At 47.6% G+C, this 26,238-nt stretch overlaps 1 protein-coding gene across 2 annotated transcripts in view; it reads right to left on the reverse strand.

The window, feature by feature from the left end:
• LOC119173636 (uncharacterized) overlaps positions 1–26,238 on the reverse strand; it is an 80,272-nt gene that overhangs the window by 27,555 nt on the left and 26,479 nt on the right. For both annotated transcript variants that reach the window (XM_075889780.1, XM_075889779.1), the window contains 7 exons: positions 10,035–10,188; positions 4,892–5,124; positions 2,927–3,407; positions 1,185–1,295; positions 600–656; positions 448–500; positions 24–90 (listed from right to left, as the gene is read on the reverse strand). In XM_075889780.1, coding sequence (XP_075745895.1) covers positions 24–90; positions 448–500; positions 600–656; positions 1,185–1,295; positions 2,927–3,407; positions 4,892–5,124; positions 10,035–10,188 — 1,156 coding nt within the window. The remainder of the gene's footprint in view (positions 1–23; positions 91–447; positions 501–599; positions 657–1,184; positions 1,296–2,926; positions 3,408–4,891; positions 5,125–10,034; positions 10,189–26,238) is intronic.

Consider the following 26,238-nt stretch of genomic DNA (forward strand, 5'->3'; position numbering starts at 1 on the left):
GAGATCAGCTGCAACTTGCTTACCCTTGCTTCTCGTTCTTGTGCTCTTCTTTTAAAATATATCATCAAACTTTTCCTAAATTCGTGGAATCTGTAAAGATGTAACGAAAGAAATGTACTTAGACATCCTGTAAAGAAAACACTAACCGAAATTTAATTGAACCACAGACAATGTATCAAGTGCGACTAATACAACCTTATGAGCATAGACAAGCAAAAGAACCAATAAGACTGCAGGGAATGCTTTATGTATTACTGCCCATCTACTATGCATGCTGTGACACTTTCTGGGCACACTATTCTTTTTTCCCAGAAATCAGCCACATTTTTGTTCAGAGTTACTTTACACCAGAGCCAATGTAAACAACTTTAGTTACTGAGTTAGTGCAACATCAAAAGTTCCATTTCAGACAGCGATGGGAAAAAAGAAGAAGATGATACCACTTACTTTTTCTTGTTTTCATGGTATATGGCAGTGTCAGAAGGTTGATTGTACATTGGCTACAAAGGGAAACAATAAAATGCCACATTCACGTACACTGCAAGTTGAAGCAAAGAACTTGCGAATAATCGCAGGCAAAAGAATAGAGCGTCACTCACCAAATCCACTTTCGGGCCTAGATTATCGAGAGTGGCATGGGCAAGTTGTGCTTTTTTCTGCAGATTGGGAAAGGGTGGACAGAGGGGGAACAAAGTAACGCAAGTCAGTGAAGTCTGCATTGTTCTAACACACCAGAAAAAAATGGGAAAATATCCACATGCTAAAGACGGTTCTCCAACACCAAATGCACAGAACCGCACAAGAGGGATTGAGATTACAAGTTTCCAATAATCCAGTGTCATTGAACACGTGTCCAAGAGGTGTCCATCAATCCAGTAGCCTCACATCCCCACCACCTATTAGACATCGACGATCCAATGACGCTAGTTCTGCCATTAATTTGTGTTTCACCAAACAAGAGTTGGCCATCCTCCTGTCATTTAATGTGTGGCAATGACACACAGCTCCTAACGAAAGTTATGACAGCCTCACACAGCCTTGACACCACAGTAAGTTTTGGGGAGTAGTACGACATGTTGCCACAAGCAAATGCAGGCAAGCACAAATGCCGTCACTTCTGCATCATTAGACAATGCCAAGGTGTATCTGATAACTTAAAAAAAAAAATGTTGAGAAATACGCACCCTATTTTCAGAGTAGACGACCTGGGCAACACTCAGCTGCTTGGGTTCAATGGGTGCTGTCTCCTGCGTGTCCTTTTTACTGTCAGCAGGGTTGTTGGCTTCGAGCTCTTGCTGCAAGTGTCGTGGTACATGGCATTAAAGAACAAAAGCTGTCAGGACCTGCGGCCTGACAGTTTGAAAAGGAAGCGGCGCGAATCTATGGCGAGACATTTCGCTCGTAACGTCACCAAGAATATGTATGAATCATAGGCAAATATGCTATGTTAATCGGCAAAAGTGCGACAGGAATTTCATATGACACACACAAGGAAGCTTACCGAGGAGTTGACTGATTAAGAATTAGACACAACATAAGCTTCATGCACTGTTTTTTCCCACTTAACAATGAAACACCAACTAGCCCAAGCTTCTCTTCGAGTTTCAGCTCTTTGTAACGTAAGCTTGAGGCACAACATTTTTAAATTTTCACAAATGTAAACCACCGATGGAAAAGATAACAGCTGTGCACGAGATATAGTACAACTGATACTGCAATGCATGGCATAGTTAAGTGTCTGAGAAAAATACCATTGCTTATTTTATAAGTTTACAAAACCTGAAAAAGCTCCAGTCAATGCAATAAGATGGAGGGGGTATTTGATTTGGTTGCCTTTTAATTCTGCCAACACGATTAGTTTGCAAAGGTAAAAACAGCTGTGTTACGTCATACCACGCTGTGCATTGCTATGCATCTGCTGAGATTAATAAACAGAACGAGTCCACAGCACAAGAAAGACATGCTTGTAAAAAGGCTCCTATGAGGACTAGTTGGGTATGGCTTTCACTTAGATAAATGTGCAGCCACTCCAGCTGTGCCTTCCCTTTCTGCACACCTCATCAAGGCATGTCAAACACACCTTCCCACCATACACTCGCGCTTGAGTCTTCCTTGCCCACACTATAAACTATCCGCACGTTGTATGCACTGCACGCCCTTATGCTCTCTTCAATGCTGCTCAATGCAAGAATAATAACTGTTGGAGTATTACATCTCAAAAAAACAATATGATCATCAGAGGTGCCATTGCGGAGGGCTCTGGAAATGTGGACCACTTGGGATTCTTCAATGTGCACTTATATCTACCATAAAATCACGAGTAAGCACCCCTCCACAAGCAAGCACCACCCTCCCTCTTACGGGAGATTTAAAATATGCGCCCCCTCCTCCCTTGCCACCGTCTGAGGCACTGTGCCGTGCTCCCTACCAAGCTGCAAAAATTAGGCGCCTTCTTCCTCTTCTAACCACCACCATTACCACCAATATTTGCACTGTTTCAGTCACTGTGTTGTCCACCCGAGGGAGAATGAGGACAGCAAATATGCGCCCCCTCCTCCCTTGCCACCGTCTGAGGCACTGTGCCGTGCTCCCTACCAAGCTGCAAAAATTAGGCGCCTTCTTCCTCTTCTAACCACCACCACCACCACCACCACCAATATTTGCACTGTTTCAGTCACTGTGTTGTCCACCCGAGGGACAATGAGGACAGCAAATGCACGCTCAGGATTTCACGGTAAGCACAAGGGCCTTTAGCATTTCGCCTCCATTGACATGCGGCTACCGCATATGGGATTCAATCTCACAACTTTCAGGACAGTAGTGAAGTACCATAGCCATTAGACCACCAGCACGAAACGCCCGATGGAGGAAAAGATTCCAAACCACCAACCACAGTACACAGGTGAATGCAGTAAATCGGACCTACCTGCTTTTTCCTGAGCTTGTTAGTCTGCGACTCGACCTGCGCAATCTCCCGGTCTATCCTGTTGATGGCACTGAGCAAGTCATCCTTGGAGGACCTGCCCTGGGGCGAGAGCGGGGGCCGGCCGTCCTCCCCGGGCAGAGTGGGAGAGATGGCTTCGGTCTGGGGCACATACGCGGCGGGCTCCTTCTTCACTTCCACACCCATCAGGTGGTGCTGCGACGAAAGGTGCGATGACGACGACGATGGGTGCTGATGGTGGTGCGGCGAGGAGGTGTCGATGAGCAAGGGCTGCTGCAGGGCCAACCGAGGCCTCTTGTTCAGGTGAACAACCTCAAGTGGTTCGACAAGACCGCTCGCCGCCCCCGCTGCTGCGGCCGCGGCAGCCGCTGCCGAGCCCCCGGGGGGACCTCCCACCAGGCCCACCAGACCCCCGCCCAGGTCGCGCTGTTCGTACTGAGGGAACCGGTATGCCTCCAAGTACCTGTGCATAAACATAACAGTCACATAAAGCTGGCTGCAACAAATCATAGTGAATCAAAGATCACAAAATGGGAACATGCAATTCTTACAATCAGAGTTTTCAAGCTGACTTAATTTGACTGATATGTGGGGTTTAACGTCCCAAAACCACCATATGATTATGAAAGACGACGTAGTTGAGGGCTCCAGACATTTCAACCACCTGGGGTTTTCTAACGTGCACCTAAATCTGAGCACACAGGCCTACAGCATTTTCCCCTCCATTGGAAATGCAGCGCCACAGTCAAAATTCGCTCCCACAACCTGCGGGTCAGCAGCCGAGTACCTTAGTTACTAGACCACCGGGGCTGGGCGACATGGTCAAGGAAGTGGCAGACTCCCAATACATTTGCAAAATATTAAACAGATCCTACGTACCATGGGAATTGATGTTATGCAAAGCATGTGCGGGGAATGCGACTAGTGATGAAATCTTTTGTATTGCGCGAAAAGTAACCAAATGTCGCTAAACTTATGTACAATCATAGTACACACTGTTGTGTTGAACAGTGCATATGTTTTGCATAAGTTAGATGAATGATGATGTCACCAGCAAGATGAGTATTACGAGCACTAAAAGCAGTACACTGATATGTACCACTTCTGCTTGCAAACTACCTTTAGTGGATGGCGCTTCACTACAATTGATGTTAATGTGACGTGATACTTGTGTCATACAAGTACAGATGCGATGTTTATGAAATTATATAGTCTACAATGCAACCACAATTCACGTTTCACCAACATTGTGCCTGCATAGGGTGTTCTTCCAAAGCAGTTTCGAGACTTGGCATTGCTCTGTGGCAGAATACTTCATTGCCAAGCAAAATGCTCGAATTCGATCCCTCCTGGGACCCTGATATTTAACGTTTGCATATGTCGGGTAAATGCTGCCGATGTCAATTTCTCCCCTCTCGCACCCGAATTACCAATATCAGCTCTCGCCATTCCTGCCACATATAAAATGCCCATCATATGTGGTATATACCCACATACCGTGGCCCAGGGTAAACGGGTATGTGCCACACGTGTCTGGAGAAGGGTTTGGCGATGCACACGGCGGGACTTTCCCATTCATGTCATGAACTTTCCCTCCCATACAAAGATTGGTTGACCCCAACTTAAGAAGGCGATCACGAGAGCACCCAGACGCGGGCGAGCGGATTGACAGACAGACTGGAACACATAATGTAGCATGCTTCTGGAGAGACTTTTTACTGCATGATAATGACTATGATGCCTCTAGAAACACACACTTCTGCTTCTGGAGAGACTTTTTACTGCATGATAATGACTATGATGCCTCTAGACACACACACTTCTGATTAGCATGTCAATCGCTAACCTGTGCAATGTCAAGAGTTAACTGAAGACCGCTACTCGCATTATTAGTATTGTCCCTCTATGAAGAAGTAGTTGGCCACTTATCAAACAAAGAAAACCCACCGTTCCCGCTCAGCCTGGTTGGCGGCGTATTCTGCAGGCGTCGGGAGCAGAGAAGGTCTCCGCCGCACATGCTGTGGCTCGGATTCTCGGTAGCGTTCCAAAATGAACTCCTGTTGCTGCTGCTGCTGCTGTTGGTGCTGCTGTTGCTGCTGCTGTTGCTGGTGCTGATGATGCTGCTGTTGCTGTTGTTGCTGCTGTTGTTGCTGCTGCTGGTGTTGCCGCTCTGCCTGCAGCTGCAAGACAAAAGCACAACTCGTCAGCAACCGGGGCACACTATGAATAATACTATTATGACAATTAGTTATAATACCCTGTGCGTGAACTTCCAGTGGTCCTGCTTAAGTAATGGCCAAGACACACTCTGCACTGGGGTGAATTCATGTCAGGTGATCATCATCCGTTCAAGCCAAGCAGTGGCTTCGCAGAAGCGGAGGCATCTCTCAATATGGAAGCGAATTTCGCAAGTCAGCGCTATCTTCAGAAAAACAAAAGGTGGGACTAAACCTCACTCGTGCATCCGAATTCGAACGAAAATGCTGATGACTCAAGGTCCCACCAAACACCCAAAAGCAGGGTAAGCATGAGGTGACCTGGCAGTAGTGTGTAAAATTCCGAATTGGCTTTAGCTGAGCGAATCTTTATGCCCATGCTCTTCACAGTACTCATGGATTCAAACGCAACATGAACTTTAGTATAACGAGATAACCACTTCATGTCACAACGAATATGGTCTTAAGATAATCTTGATTTATGTGTCCCGAGGAAAAATTATGCCGATACGATCTGAACAAGGAAGTGGAAGTGATGGTGCTCGTCATTTCCGCCTGCCATGCTGAACATGGCAAAGTATGTCTGGCCTCCCCTTTGCACACAGCACTTGAGCACTTGCACTTTTCTCAACAGAAACACTTTAATAGAGCCAATGAACCCAATTATTTAGGGTTTGTTGGTCATCCAACACAGCACCAGCTCAATCATCAAGCTATTCTTAACCCTTTGAGCCCTGGATTTTTTATCTTGGTCGGACACACTTTTTATGCGCATTTTTCTTGTAATTAGGACCTCAGAAGACCAAAAACGAAAAATTGAGCCACTGGTACAAGCATTTTTGGATTAATTAATGTGGCATCAAATTAGATAATTAAGACACAGTGATTGGAAAATGAAAAAAAAAATGGCTTCTTTTTTTCTGCCAATCAATGGTGCACACAAAATGGAAACCAAGGTCTTACTTTTCAGCCTAATACTCACTGAAACAGCCTCGGTACGCCAACCCGAAAATGGCGCTTACCCGCCTCAACTTACGCGCCTCGGCTTCACGGAAGACCTCGGTCGCGCTTCTTCATTGTAGCTGCTACCTCCACCAACGTACCGCAATATTGGTGTCAATCGCAGTGGGGATTATTAAAGAACTGTGTCCCCACGAATGAGTAATATTGGTTACGATTCCGAGATATTACGGGAAATGTTGTGCAGTGGTGTCAATTGACACCGCCAAGGCCGAAAGGGTTAAAAGTAGGTGCGCCTTGTAGGGGAGTGGCTGTCACAGCAGCTTATTGAGCAAGCCGCAATTCTCGGCAAGATAAGAATGAAACAATACAGCAACGCCCCACTTGAAAAAGCCCGATATCGACAATGACACTCGCCGCATTACACAATAGCCAAGAAACAGGCATGTTTATGTTCAGCATGGCTTGACAAATGAGCATGCATTTAGGAAAGTTTTGAAGAGAGACAAAACATATGTGCAATGCAAGGAACAGCTACTGTAAAATTCCGAGCAAGCCTCCCCCGTCTAAATGGTCAAGGATAATTCGACAAGATTTGGAAAGGTGGCCCTTTCTCAGTCATAGATCAATACTCAAGATGGCCACAGAAGAGGTGATAATAATAAAGAATGCACACTCGTGCTTGTAATGAAATCGTTTATTGAATGTGCATTCAATCAACATTTTCATTTGCCCTTGTCGGGTGAATAAAAACAGTGAATGAAACAGTGCGACAAATGGCACGGGGGAAAAGAGGCCGCATATTTGAAATCTCCCGAATGGAGGGGAACGGTGATGTACACGTGCTGCCATCTATACTTCTATGTTGTTTTCTTTTCCCTTGGGTGACAGTGGACAACGGACACTTTTTTCAAGACATGAAACTATGCAATGCTACATCAGGCTCTCAACAAGCTGTTGACACCTGCAAGAAGTAGAGTTGTGCCAGTTGGCAGGCAGAAAAAAGCACATCAACAAACAGCTTGTCCTTCATGTAAAGAAGTTTCCTCCTTCAGCACATTAATCTTCACTAACAACCTCTGAACAATGCCCTAAAGCCAGACTGTTTGTCAATGCCCAGTCTCTGCGCTCGCCAAATACGGCCACTATCGCAAGAAACAAAAAAGGACAAGGCCAACATCAGTTCGCAATGTTGTTGCCCTGAGCGAGACAAAAAAAAAAAAAAAAAAAAGAAGGCCCTCGAAGAGCCACATGAATGGAATGTGACAAGATGGAGAGAGGCGCAAACAGATCACAAGCAGGCTGGCGATAACACAGCTGCCCTTCCTCCAATCCCACCCTCCTCCTCGCTACTCGGATAAGCCAAGTGGCATATTTATCTGGGGCTAAGGCAACACCTTGGAGCACAATGATACGCGATGGTGGAAGAGCCTTGCCTCGCTTATCGGTAAAAGGAGGGGGAGGAAGTGCGCAGAAACCACTGCCACTACAGCGCAAAATTTCTCTGGAGGTAGTGCTTTGCAAGCAAGAGGGTGGCAGCAATGGCGGCAACTTTCGTCTTGTCACTGATATACGAGTAGACCTATCATTCCACTGACTCACCCACTTCCCATCTCCTGTATGTGTGTGTGTGCACACTCTTGTTACCCGGCGCTGATAAAGAGACTCTGGCGGATGTTAACAATGGCCCAGGCAGGAACATGCCACCAAGGGCTGATAAGAGAGGATGCGAGTAAGTGAGAACACAACAAAAAATATATGCTGGCTTGGCTGGCCTCCAAGGTGGGCCGGGGTCTGTCAGTTTGCACTAGGCTGAGCGGAAATGATAATGTATCCTTGATGACAGGTGCATTCTTAACTGGTGGCTTGTTTCTTTATGATTTGAATGGCTTAGTAACACACACCTGTGCATGACAGCAACAACCTTTCGAACACAAGAAAATGGCTTCACACGTGGCATTTTTATTTGGCACATTCGCCGCCAAGTGGTGGTACCTGTACACACTAGCTAACGTCAGTCCATCTGTAAAGTGAGCCAAAACAGCATAATGACAATGCTATTTACAACATGAACTAAATGTTTATTAAGATGTAATTAATGCCATTGTACCCACTATGCAAGTAGTCATTCTCACAACACACGTGTGCAGTATCTCACAACACAATACACAGTAATGAGAACCAAGATCACCATCTCAGGCCAGACAAATGTAACGACCTGAAGAATGAGGAGTGTTCAAGTCTGTATAATGAGGAAAGACTGTAGAAATTTTAAAGAATTGTCACCCATCTTAACAGTAGTGCTTACTACACTCCATCTGAACATTCAACCCACATTCACCCTAACCAGCAGGTTTGCAGACTGCATGGCGATGGGACAATAAATAATTTGGAGCTTCTAGAAACCCGTTACAGTTCAAGGAATTAGGCAAGCCTTAAGTTAAGGGAATTAGGCAAGCAAGAATTCTTTCGCTCAAAACTTTCCTGCATCTTGAAGGTTTCTGCAAAGCTCATATTCTTCAATTCAGTGAGAGTATTAGGCTGCGACTTGTCAAACGTTAGTAGAAATGTGTTACTGCAGCATTCAATGCATAAACCAAGTGAAACTTTTGTGTTCCAAGAAACTTGTGTTTTTTGAAGTCGCTTGTGTGGGTGGTGACTACTACTTTTTTATTCTTTCATCAATGTATATGTAACAAAATGGTGCAAAAAGAAGCCCACATGAATTCTCCAGAACATACAGGATTTTTTTTTTTTCAATTTTATTATTTCTTCTAGTACAAACTAGAAACGTCCTCCGGGGCTAAAAACTGCTGTCAGCAGCTTGACTGGGCCCGGGAGGCGTTGTAAATGACAGCGCGTGGACATAAACATTTTAGCACAAAAGAAATTTGACACTCAGATGCACGATTCAGAGGATGGTGAACATTCAATGATACACATGTTTACATAAAAAGCAAAGCACTCAAAATATGACCAGTTAATACAAACCATTACACATGAATATACCATATACATGCTTACATGTTAGTGAAACACATATTCAATTCCTTGCAGGATAATTCAGTAGCGTGAGCATAAGTATTTAGAATTTTCGGTAAATTGTGCTTGAGAAATTGCAGCTTACATTCAGTGAAAAAACGCGGTGCAAACCAAGGTTCAGGGTTTCTTAGATGCACAGGTACGTTGTGGCATTTCAAGGTTGCTAAGGATATAAGAAAATCGCTTCACAAAAGAAAATATCTGTAAAGCACGGTATTTGTAGTACCGATCTACCCGAATTTTTTTTTTTTTTTGTGACAATGTTTTTGTTGTGGCCCGGGGTACGATATTTGCAATGTGCTGGAGAAGTGTTTTTTGAAATGCAATTATTTTGTCTATGTTGGTTCGCATTGTGGTCGCCCATATACTAAACTGCAATAATCTAACTGCCAGGTGAATGATGGGTGATAAATTTGTAGTTTGGGTTTTGTAGGCATGAAAGCTCTACAGCGAGATAGTACACCGGTTACTGCAGAAAACTTGTTTCAAAGGTTATTAAAATGGGCGTTCCAACTCATATGGCATGAAAATATAACCCCATGTATCTTATGTTCATTAACCGATTCTATGGTGTAACTAAAAATAGTGGGAAAACCCTAAAAACACAAAAAGAGGGAAAAACGTAGACCCACATGGCTCTTTTTTCGTCTTCCACCAGCTATTTGTATGCCATTTACCCCTGTATGAAGAACAACCAAAAAAAGCTAATCAGCCATGCTTCACCAGAGACAACAGCTTGTTAAGTCTGAACTTTCACATAACTCCCATAGGGAGAAAAAAAAAAAAAAAGAAAGGCTTTCCGAGATACTGGTCGAGTGGGAACCCTTTCGAAGCTCTCTTTGCTTACACACAACACGCACACAGTAACCCACCTGGAAGGCATCGCGGTAGCTCTGCTGGGTCGAGTTGAGCAGGGGCGAAAAGTGTGCGCGGGTCGGGTCCTGTGGGTAAGGGTAGCCCCGTGTGCCAGCCAAAGGGGGACTCAGGGGCCCAGCCCGCTTGTAAGGAGAGCCCGCATCATGGCCCCTGCACCACCAGCAGACCAGAACAACAACCGCACGTCATGCAACACTTGTGCAGAATCATCACCATGCAAGCACAAGAACCTCAATTTGTTGTCTATGAACATTAAACCCCAATCCATTTACCAGGCATGTTGCAGTACGGGAGTTCGTATCAATTTGCCCTACTTATGTTTACTCTTGCCATTTCGCACGCACCTGTGTGTGGTGGCTAGGCTAGGATGTTCATACTATCATGCTCATCACAGTGCCATTATCTACTAATGCAACACAACAGGCCGAGAGCAGAAGTCAAAGTAGGCATCTTTTGTATTGTCAAACTTTGGTTTTATTGACAGTCCAATACCTGCTGGTGGCATGTTGTTTCTTCGTCTTCTTTCTCTTCCCTTTATCTCATGAATATCTACACTTCAACCAAACCTACAAATTATGCTGTTTGCATTTTTCTAGGCTTTATACTGTTGCTTCCAACAAAAATGAGCCCCTCGATCAAGTTTTCTTTTATTCAAATTAAGACAAATTATCGGGCAATTGTTAGGTTTTCACAACAATTAATCACAAAATATAACCTTCCTCAAGGTCCTCCAAATGCAAAATGTCGCAAGGTCTCTCTATGAAAGCACAAATTGCACTTCAAAAAAAAACACATGAAATACTCCTCTACAATAGGCAGATTATTGCTACGAAAGTACTCACACCTGGGCCCGGAAAGGGTATTGCGACCTCTCCTTTGGAAGCTTACAGTGCAGCAATCCCTTCAGTTGTCCACAAGACATTGCAACAACAGTAGTTTGCAAGAGTATTTTGCAGTTCTTTCACATTAGCCAAAACCACCAAGTAACACTGCTGAAACGAGAGCTTGCAATGACAGAATACGTAGACCAGTCTACGATTCTGCTGATGGCTGTTTCACACTACAAAATGGAGTTTTTCAGCCGTCATTTCACACTGCACACATGCCTTGCTTACACTGAGGGATAAGGAAAAGGAATGCTAACAAAGAAACACAGCTGCTCCCCAACAGTTTATCAGTTGGCAACCACAGGTGCAGGAAGCCTAAGACACAGTGCAATACTAGAACACCCTTTGATACACGTCTTATCTTGTAACTGGTTACTCAACAGTGGAAAAGAAAAAGATGCCTCCCTGCATATTGCTTTTTAAACAAAAAAATGAGGGAAACCTTTGCAAGCAATGATACACACCTACAGTGAGAGTGTCTTTCATCAGCGGCTTAACTTAACGGGATGGGAGACACCAAACAGGAAAGAGCCCCCTCCGCTTACATTCTAGACTAGTCACTGCGCTGCTGGCTAAAGATGCAGTGTACCCAACGTGCTCATTCAACCATGCTTACAAAATGGGCTGTGCTAACGTATAGAGCTATCGTTCCAAATGGGAAAACATACTCCTAGATAAATGTTGTAGAGAAATAATTTGCCAACCATTATTACGGGAACCACAATATCGATGTACTGCTCTTATTTTCTGAAAACTTCACTTAAAAAAAAACTGTGCATGTTATGGAGCATCACACAATATTTCTGGAGCCCTTCACTAAAAAGCAGACCTCAATCGCGAAATGGTTTTAGCATGTAAAACTCCAGATATGAAAACTGCACACCTCCATTATTCAACAAGAAGCACGACAAGCTCCTTGTTGGACAGGCACCTCCTAGCACAAATGGTGCACAGAGGGTGAGGTAATGGAGCAACAAAAAAAAGGCTGCAATTCGAACCAACATGTATGTCACAGGTGTCTAGCCTCAAACGAGAAACAGCGCAGTGCACACGGACAGAGTTGCGCAGGCCAGGACAGTTCCTACAAAATGTGTATGCTGCCACCGAGCAACAGGAAATAGCAGACGCATGTGTCGCATTTCACAGACATCCCCGACCAAACGCCCAGCTGCTGCAGATGCAGACGACTGCCGGCCCCACACGTGCCGCCAGAAATAAGCCATTGTGTGAAGTGAGCAAACGTACTAGTCTGCTGCAACGCACCTGATGCCATTTCGCGGATGTAAATCTCCCTTTGCTATCTGATACGATTACGCTAACGGGATTTCTCGTGAATAAGATACAAAAGAAAAGCTACAATCTCGAGGCCTACATGTTTACTGCCCAAGCTTTTTTCAAAGTTAAAGCAGTTCAACTGACACAGCATCATATACCATCCTTCATAATTTCGCACTTCCAAGCTCTTATAGCAGCGCAAGTAAGACAGCGTCCTTTTCATGTACTATTTCGCACTTTTCAGACACCCCCCCCCCTTTCCTAGCTGCCCCAAAGTCCATTTTTGTGTATTATCCCACTACACTTGCTCCCTAGGTTGTAGCGGGCAGTCTAACGCTACTTCACTGTCGTTTCCAAGTGGCTTTTCGCAAGAGCCTGAGGCACACACACACACATCACTCGTTGGAAGTTCTCCCTAGAAGCTCTTGCCGGTCCTTTATGCACAAGAACAGTGGGTAACAAAATGTCTGTGCTGTCACTATGCACGAGTTATCCAGCAATGCGATGTCAAGTCCCACCTCGCGAATTGGGAGGCATGCTCGCTTTACAGTGTCCAACAAAGCAGCAGCCAATGTACAACTCGCCACAGCATTCCAGCATATAAGGAACACTTTTGCTACACAACAGGTTCAATTCAAGAATGGAGCATTCCAACGAGGGCACAATAAAATCATGTATTCGTTTTACACGATACTCACGTGCCACGAAAATTTCTCATTGCACTAGTAGCACCGTTGCAAGCAATAATAGAAATAATAATAATAATAATAATAATAAAACATATAATAAATGAAAAGAGCAGATATAGAGCTATAAAAAAGTAACCTTTTCACATTATCAGTCAAAATATTTGAAAATGAAACAAAAAAATATATGGAGTCAAAACAAGAAGAAAATGAAAGCACAAGCAATGCTAAACTTCCTTGTGGGTGAATGCACAGACGCTCGTGTAATTCGAAAACAGCTGCATCGACCTGTCACGCCAATGCCTGAAGGATGAAAACAGGTGCCCCACGTGCCCAATCGTAAAGAGACAAATCGAGAGAAAAAAATTCTATCAAAAGCCATCCCACACGGCGCAGTTTTGTGAGTCAGACGTTGACCTCTTCCCCGCTTCCCTCGCAGCAGCTGCGCACAGAAAGACTTAGGAAAGATGCTTTCTCAACGAACAGCTGCGGCGGCCGTTGTTGTCTGGAAAAATGATGGGCCTTTTGTCAAGGAACAAGAAGATACCAATAGCAGCATCCAGTTGGCCCCCCCAAGAACAGCTGTCGGCAGCGAGCGTGCATGGCTCTGCTGTATACACGCATGCCATCATAAAACAAAATTTCCAAGAATTCTTGCAAGCAGCGGTGGATAGGAAAGTTATCGCCCCTGATGCATTCAGCGCAAGGCCGTTGCACCCTGTGCAAACAAACAGCTGACAATCGATGCCTTCAACAGGTATGTGCAGAGGCCAAGTTAAAGATGAACCCCATTCTAGCTGGCAGAAACACTGCAGGAGGAGTTTTTGTGAGGAGACGAGATGACAGATGTGCCACAATAGGCTTGCAGGGAAAACAACTCTCACTAATGCTGCGCACTTTTGTTGATTGTGTAATGCCGAGAGAACACACACACACACACACAAAAAAAAAAACAAGCGTAGAAATACAACAGCTGTCTCATTGACGAAAGTGCTGACGCACTTATTACCAATGTGAGGTAATGAGTAATGCCCAAAAGTGGCTGGTGGCCTTTTTCAAACTGCACGCAAAAGACCCCAAATGCTGCCACTATGTTAATGGCATGACTCGTGAGTACTTCTGCAAGTTTCTCCAAGGAACGACCACAGCGGCACACTTCTATAAAGATAAGCATTTCTGCTGTCAGGCTCCAGGGAGCAGTGATAGAATCTTTGCAGCTAATGTGTCTGCCAGATGAACTGCGGGTGCACTACTTGACATGCCTCTAAGCATGCACTGCTTCTAAAGTTTCGGTGTGTCAGCTGGGTATAGATCAATCAATCCATGACCTGTCAATCTAAGAGGCAGCGCAAGCTTTTACGAACATTCATTTTATCGTCAGTTTCGACTATGCGCATAAGCAGAACAGGGCACGGCCCGCCAAGTAAGCTATTTTGAGCAGGCCAGCGGCCAGCCAATCATCGAACGAAAAATTATCATCCCTGCTAACCAGGAGAGCCCGCCACTAACGCGGCAATGCAAAACGAGTCGCCGACGGCTACGTTGGCGACGAGACTGCGGCACCTTGTAGTAGTAGTAGCCGGGTGCTAGCAGCTCGTTATAAATTCGAAGCCAGCAGAGGTGCCGGCGGCAGCAGCAACAACAAACTCGCGATCAGAACGCAAACGAGATCGCAACAAGAGGAGGCCGCCACTTTTTCCGAGAAAACAGAGGAGGAGGAGGAAGAAGAAGAAAAGGGGTAAAGAAAAGGCTGTTGTGAAACAGCGTGGCCGTGACGGGCGCGCGCAACCAGCTAGTTGCTCGGCTTGCCGCTTTTCGCGCTCATTTTCCACGCCGTCCTCGAGATGTAATCATGGCCGCCGCCGCCGTAACTGTTGCTTCCCCCTGCCCCTTCCCATTACCCCCTTTGCCGCCGGCTCGATTGCAGACAATGATCTTCCCCCGCTGGCGGACGGCAGTAAGGTGAAGCCATCGCCAAGGCGAGCCATTCACGGACGAATAAAAGTGAAGCGGGAATAACATTCCTGCCATTGCATGCGGCTACGCTACGACCGGAGGGGGGGGGGGGTTGTAAGGACGTTTTTATGAAAGCATCGAGGGGAAGCCTGGGCAGAGTGTACGGCGGGGCCAATTGGGAGAGAGAGAGAGAGAGAACTGGCAGCACGGTGACAAAGTGGGTACGTGGTGGGCGCTGGTTGCTCCATTGAAACGTTCCGTAATTCATTACTACGATTTCATATGTTGTCTGTAAAATCCCGGAAATTTCAATTTGTGAGCTTGCCCGTAAAATTTCACGAATTTTGCGTTGTCCGCAAAACGACGACAATTTCTAGTTGTCCGTAATATGCAGAATATTTGCGCCATCTGTAAAATCTCGAACTGAACGAAATTCATAAGGAAACGTGCGTCATGTGCTCCGTAAAATCACACGGAAATCCCGCGGACTTGATGAAATCAGATGGGAAACGTTCGAATACAGAGTTATTGCACATCGAACAATTTCGATGACAGCAATTAGAAGGACGAAACGAAGCCGCTAAGCCTTCCGAGCGTTTGCGTGCAATTCTCTTTAAGCGCAACGTGTCCTTCGCTGCAACCGTACAAACGGATGAAGAAAACTAACCCGACGAATCGGGTTTTTCGCGCTTAGTGTGTGTCAAAGGGGAAAAAAAAAAAAAACTATGCGTGTGGAGTAGGGAACATACATTCTTACGGCATATCGTGCTTCCTTTCCTGGTGGGACGCCGTCACATACAGTCAGGTTAGAAACGGGGGCTTCGGGCTGAGTACCTAATGTCGTAACGCATAATGTTGGACTTGGGGCTAGTTTACTTCATCGATTTCGAAGCATGTTTTAAACTGCGCGAGGACAACGGGTTATAAGCCTAGAACACGCGCACTAAGATACATGTGTGCGCGTGTTATTAATAACGCGTCTCCTTCGCGTTGTGTTAAACACGTCTACTGTCGGCATACTTCAGCTTTTCCACTAAACCTTTCGTAGCCACGAAAATTTACAACCGGCACGAGACCGTGCTTCCAAGTAAATCGCTAGCCTCCTTACTTAGTCATCTATCGTCCGCCATGGACGTGTCCATGACCGCACACCCCCTTGTCCGCATATGAGCGCGTCGGAGCATGTGGCAAAATGGTAATAACGAAGAGGTAGGAACCGCCACTAAGAGGCAGTAAAATTAGGCGTGTTGCGCTTTTGCAGCGGAGTAACAATGACCACGTCGATTACCGCCGCGACGAGGGAGCTTCGCGTGAGCAGAAAAAAAGAGACGCGCGCAGAGGAGAGCGTGCGACGACGCCGTTGAGACCTTGCATCACAATGCGACGGTCACGGATTTCGACAGCGTCGTGCACTGGCGAACGAGGAATGCAAGCCTCCGTCTCAACCAGAAAAAAAAAAAAAGGCTATAGAGAATCTGTGACGCTGGTGCGGAAGTTGTGAAAAACTTCCGGTTTCATTTCCTCAACAGTAATTGCACACAATTCCTGCCAAACTGAATAATAATTTTTTTTTTCTGTAATCTTGTAGTCCTTCTCCCTTGAGCACAAAGGGGGGGGGGGGCGAGGGGGACGTGAAGCGATTTTTTCTGTTAACTTCGTAAAATGCAGAAATATAAGCCAGTAAAAAAAAATGTTTAAGGGTATAAGATACAACTTTTAATGGCACCGGTCACTGAGGCGTAATATTTTCGGGGTGGTTAAGCACCGCCGATGAAAAAAAAAAGACAAATAAAAAGGCCCACACCCAAATAATACCTTCCTTTTTTTTTGCTCTCAAATAAAGCCAGAAGGTTAGTTGCTTCGTTCTCTAATATTTTCATAGAAGGTCGAGTGGACATGTAGTAATTCGCAGCGCTCGAGAGGATAGGGGGGGGGGGTGCCTTGACAGCAAAAACAACCCCAGATACGCTGCCCCGGGTGTGTGGAAACGCAATTAAGGGTAGCCAACGCTGCAAATAAGACAAAAAAAAAAAAAACTCCGCTGCGGTTTCCACAGCGAGTCCGACGATAAGGAACGACGGGGAGAAAACGAACCAATAAACCCGACGAAGTCAATGCAATCGGCAGCGTATTTCGTATCGGCCGTTCGATAACATCGTTGTGAGGGCGGCCGGAAAAGATGACGAGAAAAGTACCGCAGTGGCGAATATTAATAAAACAAGCTTAGGGTAACGAGTTTTCTGGCACACGTGCTCAGACAACGCAGAACCGATTCCGAGGAAACGAACCTCCTTCCATTCATAACTATCAGAGAAAGGATGGTTGTGGCCTTTCAAGTAGTAAACGGGCTTCTTTATCGCGGCTAAACCAGAATATCTATACGCAACACCATACACCTAGAAAGAAAGAGAGGGATGGGGGGGCTTAGTGAGTTAGGCAAGACCTCGCTCCACACAAGTACCCGCGAGAGAAAGGAACAGCGCAACAAAAGAAAAGTATCCATTGCCAGACTACCAAACTAGACAGACATCATTTGACACCTTTCAACGACGTTCTCTGGCAGTTACGAGAACTAAAATTTCGGAAAGGTAGCGACAGTCGCCTCACGAGAAGGAACAAAACCTGTACCTAACCTGGCGCGAGATATTTTTACCAAAGGGGGGAAAAAAGAGAGAGGGATGGAAGATGGCTATAAACGTGGATGACAGTTATACACAGAGGAAAAAGGTTGAACTGAACCGCGGCTTCACCGAAAAAAAAATAAATACGAATAAAGCGAGGGCTGGCACACGACAATATCGTCAGAACTTCGGAAATTAACGGCGGCATACCACAGAAACACGCCAAGAATAAGTAAGGCTCTTATCTCCAAATTCTTCCAAGGAAGTTTGTGTGTGTGTGGGGGGGGGGGGGATAAGGTAAGATAAGAAATCGTGTTTTCGGAGCATTAGAGGAAACTGCCAACTCAAAAACTTGCGTCCCCGGCACGGGAGTCCTACAAATCATGTGCGGATTTCCTCGATCAAGGAATGAATATCTCAACAAGATCGAGGCCGAGCACGATACAACCGGAAACACCTTTTCAAGGCACGTCCTCCCTCCGCACTGGCAAATGCAGTGTCGAGGCAGACCCGAGAAGGCGACCGTTGATGCGGACTACGTCGAAAAGTAAACGAGAAAACTTTGTGGTGATTATAAAACGGCAACGGATGAACATGTCGTGTGGGCACAGCGGAACGCTACTCTTGCCGCTCACAAACTCGAAACTGTGCATAACGAAGCGAGTTAAGAGAAACGTTGCCTGCAACCGCTTCTTTGACGTTGCACATAAAGATTCGTGTACATTCTTTGCCGTGGAGTTATTTGGCGCGCACCTCAAGAAACCACAGCATATTCACGGAGTGCATGATGATGAGTGGAGCGAAGCGTCTGCCAGTCTGTCCGCACTTCCGTCCGTCCATCTATTGAACACTCCACGTACCACCACTTCGCATCTTTTCATCATATATTCATCATACACGTACCGCCATCCAGGTACTAAACAAAAGGTGGCACGGCCGGACTACAGTGGCTAGAATCTAGCCATTGTAGCTGGACTAGAGGAGCGGCATGCACGCACTTTCTTAGGGCCTGAGCTCCGTGTCTAGTTCCCACCTTTCACCGCCGCTAGTTCGCGGCATCGCGGCTAAACCTTGCTTAAACCAAGGAGGTTGCGCCGAGCTAGTTAACCGTGGCAACCTTCTCTGGTTATATAGTGCTTAAGGTGCGTCTTTCTGTGACTAGTTTTTTTTTTAGCAAGCATTAAATTAAAGGCCAATTCTATTGGACATTACTCGTCTCTCTAGGTTATTGCAGCCGCACCGTGGGGTTAGATCGCACCACCTGCGGGTCAGCAGTCGAGCAAAATAGACCGCCATGACGGATCATCTTTACGTCATCACAGCAACAGCTGACACGGCGCATTGGGCAACGGAGGCGCGCAACACCGTTTTGCGCTGTATTAGTCAAGGCCGGAAGGATTGGCGGCAGCTCGAAAACGAAAAATTCGAGATTAAACAAAGCTGTGGTGTTCCTCGTTCTCGCATTGAAGAGGGGAAAACGGTGAGAGAATCGACGCGGCACAAAAATTACGCGGGGCATAAAGGAATGAGGGAAAAAAAAAAGAAGGAAAGGAATGAAAGACAGCGAGAAAGGAGCGCCAATAATGCGGTTGGGTGAGCGACGGGAGACGCCAAAACAGCAGCGTCGTTCAGAAACCGGACGTTCCAAGCGAGCCGCCGCTTCGGTGAAAGGTCGAGGCGGTCACACAACGCCGCTTCCCCCGCACAACCACTGTTGTTGAGCCCAGAAAGGAAAAAAAAGAAGGGAAAAGGGGGGGGGGGGGGTGAGCACGCACACTACCGTGAAAAACCACGAACACTCCTTCCTTTTCGGGCAGGCGACCGCAAGACCGCTCCCGAAGAAAAGGAAATGCGAAACGGAACGTGGCAGACCGGTCCGAGGCCAGCAGGAAAAGAAAAAAAATGTAGACCCACACGCCCCTCCTTGAAACCAAGGCCGTATTGTCAAAAACCAGAAGTAGCGGCAAAGCGACAGACAGCCTGCGAACCACACCTCCTCCTCCAGTCTCTAATTTGAGGCAGTCCCAGAGAAAGAGCCTTTATGGAACTACCTTATGGAACCACCAAGCACACCGGTTGCTGACCACGTTCTAAGTAAGGCATTATAAGCGTGAAGACGGAACACGAAAAGACATGGGAAGGAGCAGAACACTGCGCTGTTTTCACCAACTTTGTTCGCAATACGGATGCCTCATGTGCATGCTATGTGGACACAGGTAGTCTTATTTGTTTTGTTGGAAAACAGCGCTTAGAGTCCGAGATCACACCGAACACCCCGACGTTTTGTGCGGCGATTTCCGGGCCCGTTGGATTACCCACAGTTGGTCGTGCAGATTTGAGCTAGGCAGCGCACTTAGCCAACGCTCCTCGAGAAGGTCCGGTCCTATATTGTCCTCTCGTTAAATTACCGTGACCTGTGTGCAATGCCTTAGAATATGTGCCATATGAACTTCTAACTTGACCGTACCAAAAAAGCCTCCCACTCCATTTTCCGTCCCTCAAAAGCACGCGCAACCTTTGACCAAGAAAGCAGCGATGGGGTTGGGAGGACTGGCATGCCCGAAAGGGCGCGAGCATAAACAAGGAGCCGGCCAAGCCAACCCCGGCCCATGCGTCCTCCCAAAATGAAAACGGTGCACACACAGACGGGGTGGCGAACAACGCCATCTGCTGCCCCGAGGAACGGGCTTTGGCTGCGATGCACGTGCCACGCACGCAGTCCGAGCTACGCGGGCCGAAAAAGAAGGTCAGCAGCTACGGCGTACAACAACAAGATATAAATTCCGCAGCGCGAAGCGATTCTTTCACGCTTGTAAAGAAAGAAGAAACAAAGAAAACACTGCCACCACAAAGGAAGGAAGAACGGCCCTCCCTCCCAAACAGGCCTTAACGCCCCCTAGACCCCAACCCATTCCGCAACTCCTCTGCGAGTATTGAAAGAGACGCAAATATAAACCCCACCAGCGAGGAGGACCCGACTGCGGAGAAGGTGCGTACTATAAGTCTCTCGTGGGAGTAGAAACGAGAGAAAACAAAACAACATTAAGTGGCACCAGCCGAAGAGGGGGGGGGGGGGGGGGGTTCAACAAGGCAAGCGGCCAACACAACCTCTCCAGACGACGGCTGGAGCTCGCTAGCGCATCGCCAACCAGTTTCGGCACTTATAGAAACGGACGCACGAACGGCACACACACAAACCGGTACGAACGCACGAAGAGCGACAAAATCTAAGCAACAAAACGCGAGACAACCCTCCTAAAAGCGGCCAGCCGACCCGAGCGGTAGCAACGAAAAAGAAATAAAGATGCCAGCTACGCGCAGAGAACAAAAACAAAACACGCCGCCCAGGAGGAGGCAGGCGAAGAGAAACAGGAACGCCGCCTCCTTTCTCGTACACCTTGCACTTGCCAGCAGCTGTCTCGCGCGCTTCTTTGTTTTTGTTTCCCATTATACGCGCACGTACTACCGCCCCGCCGCACACAGACGAGGCGAGAGGGAGACAACACGGGTCCCCAAAGGCGCTCGTACGATGAATTGTGAGCGCGCGTGTTGGTTACGCTGCGTCGACCGCCATTCCAACCAGACGCGCGCATACACACGGGCTCTTGGAAACCGGCACCCACTCCGCCGCAAGAAACAAAGTAACAACGAATAAAAAGTAGTACATAAACCACGCCGAGGAAATGCCGCGAAGAGGAGGAGAGAGGGAGCGCAACCCCCGGGAAGACGAAAACGTGCACGCGGGAGGAAGACACGACGCGCAAACTAGCGACAGAGAAGGAGCGGGGGAGAGGAGGCGAGCTTGTACGAGGAGAGCAGCAATCGAAATGGAGTAAGGATGAAGTAAGAGAGATACGTTGCAGCAACCCAAGCGTAAAGGTTATACAAAGAAAAAAGAGAGAAACAAGCGAGCGGCGCAAAAGGGCACTAGAGAGAGAGAGAGAGACGCGGAAAGGATGAGAATAGGAAGGAGAGAGAGCAATTTAAATGCACCGGCGTTCGTCCTCGGCGGACGACGAAGCGAGCGCTGCAAAGCCGATGACCTTGAGAAGCGAGCGAGCTTAGCGCCGCCGCTTTCTCCCTCTGCAAACCTCTCTCTCTCATTGCTTCCCGGCGGCACACGCACGCCCAAAAATATCGGTGCGCCGAATACCCCTGTTCTCTCTGCCCCAACAGCGTCCTTCTCCCGCGAACGAGCACTACGGCCTCCTCGACCCTTTCGGAGAAAGGAAAACGAGGTTAAAGATGAAAAAAAAAAAAAATGAACCCAAGCGCAACGCGAAGCCGGAATGAGAACAGAAAAGAAACAAGCGAGGCAGCAGCCTCTTTAACGGCGAGATGCGACATAAACCAGCTCTCTCGTACGCGTACAACGAAACCGACGAACCCAGATAAAAACGGCAAGCTAAGACAACAAGAAAACGAAGGCGCGAGAAAAAAATAAGTGCAGCCATAGCGAGAAAAATATAAGCAAAACAAAGAGGAAAGGAAAATCCGCTGGACGGGTGACGAGGGGTCTCGCGAAAGAAGACAGGAAAAGGAGGGGAGGGGAAGCGCATCAAAACGGAGAGCGAGAAGCCGAGATCTCCCTCTCTCGTCACGGGGAGGGCAAAAGAGGCACTGGCCGGACGACTGGATCACGGCGAGCAATTGAATAAATAAAATGATCGAAAAAAATGAAATAAACAACGAGAGGTGGCACGCTCAAACGACGATGAGCCCGAAGAAAAATGAAAACACCAAAAAGAACGTACCAGGAAAGCAGGGCGCCGCTCACTTCCTCGGAGCGACGACACAGATAGTAATAACGAAAAGCGAGCGATGGTTGTGGCCGAGGCAGCGAGAGAGGAATAGAAAATAGAGAAAAACACGGATGGAGACGTAGCGGCGAGGAAATTGCAGGCCTGAGCGGAGGAGAAATAACGCGGCGCCATGAAAGAAATACATAAGAAAAAGCTGAACAGTGGGCGCTCCTGGAAAAGAACTAGACGTAAAGAAAACAGACGTGAGACAAATAGTGGGGGGGGGGGGGGTTACTACGGGATGAGGTCAGATAAGTGCGTGTGATGAAAGAGCGGAGGAATTAAAGATCGCCAAACAGCCCAAGTGGGACCGGCTATCAAGGTAGAGGGTACGCAGAAAAACAGCGCACCAGGCATCGAATACACGTACACAACACACGCAATAAAAAGAAAAAGAGAGAGCTGCCGAGAAATCGGCAATAAACTGTCCGGGGGAGTTAAAAACCGCGCGCTGAAAGAAAAAAAAAGCATTAACAAAAAGGGTGAGCTACCATAGAAAAAAAAAAGACGACCCACACTCAGCGAAAGAGGTAAGGCGAATACCAAAAAGATAGCGTTGGCGATAAAGTAAACACGGTGAAAAAGAAACGCAAGCGAGGAAAGCCGATAAGCACGGAGCTCGGTTGAGAGATAAACAGCTAGTCAGACGGGATAGAAGGGGGCAAGCCGCGCTACAGAAAAGAACGCGCACGTAACAAACAAAAAGGCCACGAAAAACCACTATACGAGAGCAGCCCGCTAGCTAAGAGAGCTCCACACGCCATCCGAAGTACAAACAAGAAAAAAATCAAAACCGGCTACACGACACGGTAGTAAGAGCTAAAGAGAACCGAAATAAAGATAAGCAAAAGCAGGCACACACACGCCGAAGCTGCAGATAACGACAAACACAAAAAGATTGAAACGAAACAAGCACAACAGAAAAAAGCAGCTCAGCGGGGTGCCGAGCTCTCGTAAGGAGAGGAGGGGCGCGGCAGCGAAGAAAGAACGTATAAAGCGAGACGTCGTAATAAAAAGAGATAAGAGAGAAACGTAAACGATGGGAAGAGGGGTCGCGGGGAGCGGAGGAATGAAGAGAAAAAAGAAGAAAGCGCGAAGCTAATACACCTCCGCACAACCCAACGAGTTGTGTGTGCGGCCTCTCTCCCCTGCGGCTTCTCGTCGTGTTGCAAGCGTCGCGCGTAAAAGGAAGAGGAAAAAAAATGAGCTTATATATATATATAAAAAAAGAAATCGAGGACGCACGCGTGAGAAGGGAACGACGGCTGCAGATACAAGAAAAAGACCGAGACGCCGTCAGACGAAGCAGCAGAGAGAAGCGTAGTATCAAAAGAAGCAAAACCAGGCTCTCGCCAGAAGGCAAACGGCGCAGTAGGAATTGCTGCCGCTTCTCGGAGCGTAGTGTAGCAGCAAGAAAGGAGGAGGAGTCTCGGGATGAATAAAGCAAGATGAATCACGAAGCGGATAAAGAAGGCGGCGGCGGACGAAAGGAAACAAGTCTGCGCTGCCACGAGAGTTGTGCCTGCCCGTGCGGCGGCTGAACCGCCTGCCAGGCAGTCAGCCAGCCATCACGCCGGAGGAGTGCCTTCCCTCCCTCCGCGGAAGTAACAATAACACTGAGCGCGCCGCTGGAACGATCGACCCCCCCCCCCCCCCATCTCTTTCTTTTACCTGGGACGCTTTCGCTGCAGCACGCTTCTTCCCCTCCACCCGTCCATTGTTCGGCGGCGTTGTCATTTCTCCCTCCCGACGTCATCGACGAAGAGGTGGACGGACTTCGTCGGCCGTTTCGCTCAGAGACGGGGGGGGGGGGGGGCACGTCGATCAAGAAGACGACGGCTGGTGGAGGGTTTGCCTGCTGCCGTCGTGCGTGGATATGGGACGACTAGATGAAGAAGAAAGAGAAAAGCGGCGCGAAACAAAGCGGTTGGCGGCGGGCGGGTGGGGGCCCAACCAACACGGACTAGGTAGAAGGAGCGACGGACGGGCAAACAAATTGAGGCAGCACGCCGCCTCAGTTCTTCGCAGGAGACACCACATGCAACCAGTCCGGTTTATCGCAACGGGGCCAGACAATCGGCGAGGCACCGTTTCTGAAGGACAGCGGTAGGGCGTTGCGAACCGAGCAAGGTTGAGGTCCAATTCGATAACCAGGAACTGTTCTGCGAGTCTGAGAGCGCGTGTTATAGCTTCAACGTGACGTCACGGATGCAGCTTTTGAACGTGCTGACAATCCACGACAGCAGTTTTGATGACAATAACAAGTTTGCAGTTAACCTGCTTCAATGTCACAAAACAAAGTGGCAAGAACACCTCTCCCCGTGAATAACTACGGAACCTGCAGTTGTAATATTTCGATAACCTTAACGTTACAACGCAAACTACGACCGTCTTTTTACGCCAGTGTTCTACCACGGCGGTTACAAAGAGTTAATCCAAGCGATCTATTCGCGTGTCCATGCGATTCCCGGACACGTCATAGTTGTCACTCGGAACATGAAGATTCAGCGAAACCGGTCGATTAACGGAGTTGACATTTCCCAGCGTATAGTTAGATAGCTCATTGTGCGTCTCTCAATCCGACTTGTGAGCCGACTTGGCGGACACATCACCGGCGACCTTTCGAGGATGCAGAACGGCTGCCAACTGAACGCGACCGTCGTGACCGTACACTAAGGAAGAAGCCGGCCGTGAGACCGACGGGCGGTCTGCGTCATTAACAGCCCCGCGTCCGTCGACCCCAGCAGCTGCTGCTAGGCGCTGTCACGATTTTAAAACGGACAGTCGCAATCAAAGCGGACAGGCGGAAAAATTTTGCCCTCGGTAGGAAGGAAAAAAAAAAAACACGAAGAGGAAGATATCGCTCCGATGACGCCGTCGTAATATGCCGCAGAGTGCGCAGCTTAGTCACCTTGTGACAACCTCGCAAGTGTGACGCGTAACTTACATCGATATAACTGACAGGTATTTAGGAAGCGAAGCCACGCACTCAAACAACGCGCCGCAATCAGCGAAAGGAACGCCCGTGTGTCAATCACAAAAGAGGTCAACTTTCCTGAATCGGAGCGGCATTTCGTTTTTCATGCGGCAGTGTCACGTCGATTCAAGTGACGTGACACGGCACATGTATATTACTTCCGCAAGGCTGCACGGTACATGCAACGGCGGGTAACATACGAGACGGCTGTGTCACAAAGAGGACGGGAAAAAAAATATAACATACGGCAATAACTGGAATGCCGTTTACGGGTATCACACACACAGGCAACGTCTGTCACGCGACCCGCCTCGTACGAGTAGATCAACGGGAGAAAACAAAAGAAGAGGGCCCCCCGTAATTTAAAACCATCGCGGACATGTTAGCCGATGCGTGGCGACCGGGACAGTTGGCCGACAACACAAGCTGACGCACGCCGTAGCCACTGAGTGGCGTGACAAAGTGGACGGTTATAACGAAGGGAAAAAAAAAAGAAAAACGAAGAATAAAAAAGAGAGAGCACTCCACGTGCTCTGTCCCTCTACATACCAACGCTAACAAATATCATTAGCTCGAAATCGATAACGAAAATTATCGTGTGCGCGCCGCGATGCTAACAAATACAGACCTGGGAGGCAATCACAGCACTGAAATTGAGTAATTCCCGGGAGTTTTACGTCCCAAAACTACGACACGAGGACTCCGGGAAGTTCGACCAGCTGGGGTTCCGCAACGTGCACCCAAGTAAAACGCGGGCCTCAGGCGTTCTTGCTTCCGTCGAAAATGCTGCCGGGATTTGATCCTGCGACCTTCGGGGTCAGCGCGGTCGAGTACCGCAACCTCTAGATCGCCGTGGCGGGGTACAGCATTGAAATTAAAACAAGACGTTGTTGGTGTTACACCGGTGTCCAGAAAACATTAGGTCAACATACTAGCGGGTGCTGCCTGTGTGAATGTAATTACAGAAATTGAAGCCGCGAGACTTGGCCAGGCGTT

Source organism: Rhipicephalus microplus, chromosome 3, assembly GCF_043290135.1.
Source record: "Rhipicephalus microplus isolate Deutch F79 chromosome 3, USDA_Rmic, whole genome shotgun sequence".
In the NCBI taxonomy this organism is placed as follows: domain Eukaryota; kingdom Metazoa; phylum Arthropoda; class Arachnida; order Ixodida; family Ixodidae; genus Rhipicephalus; species Rhipicephalus microplus.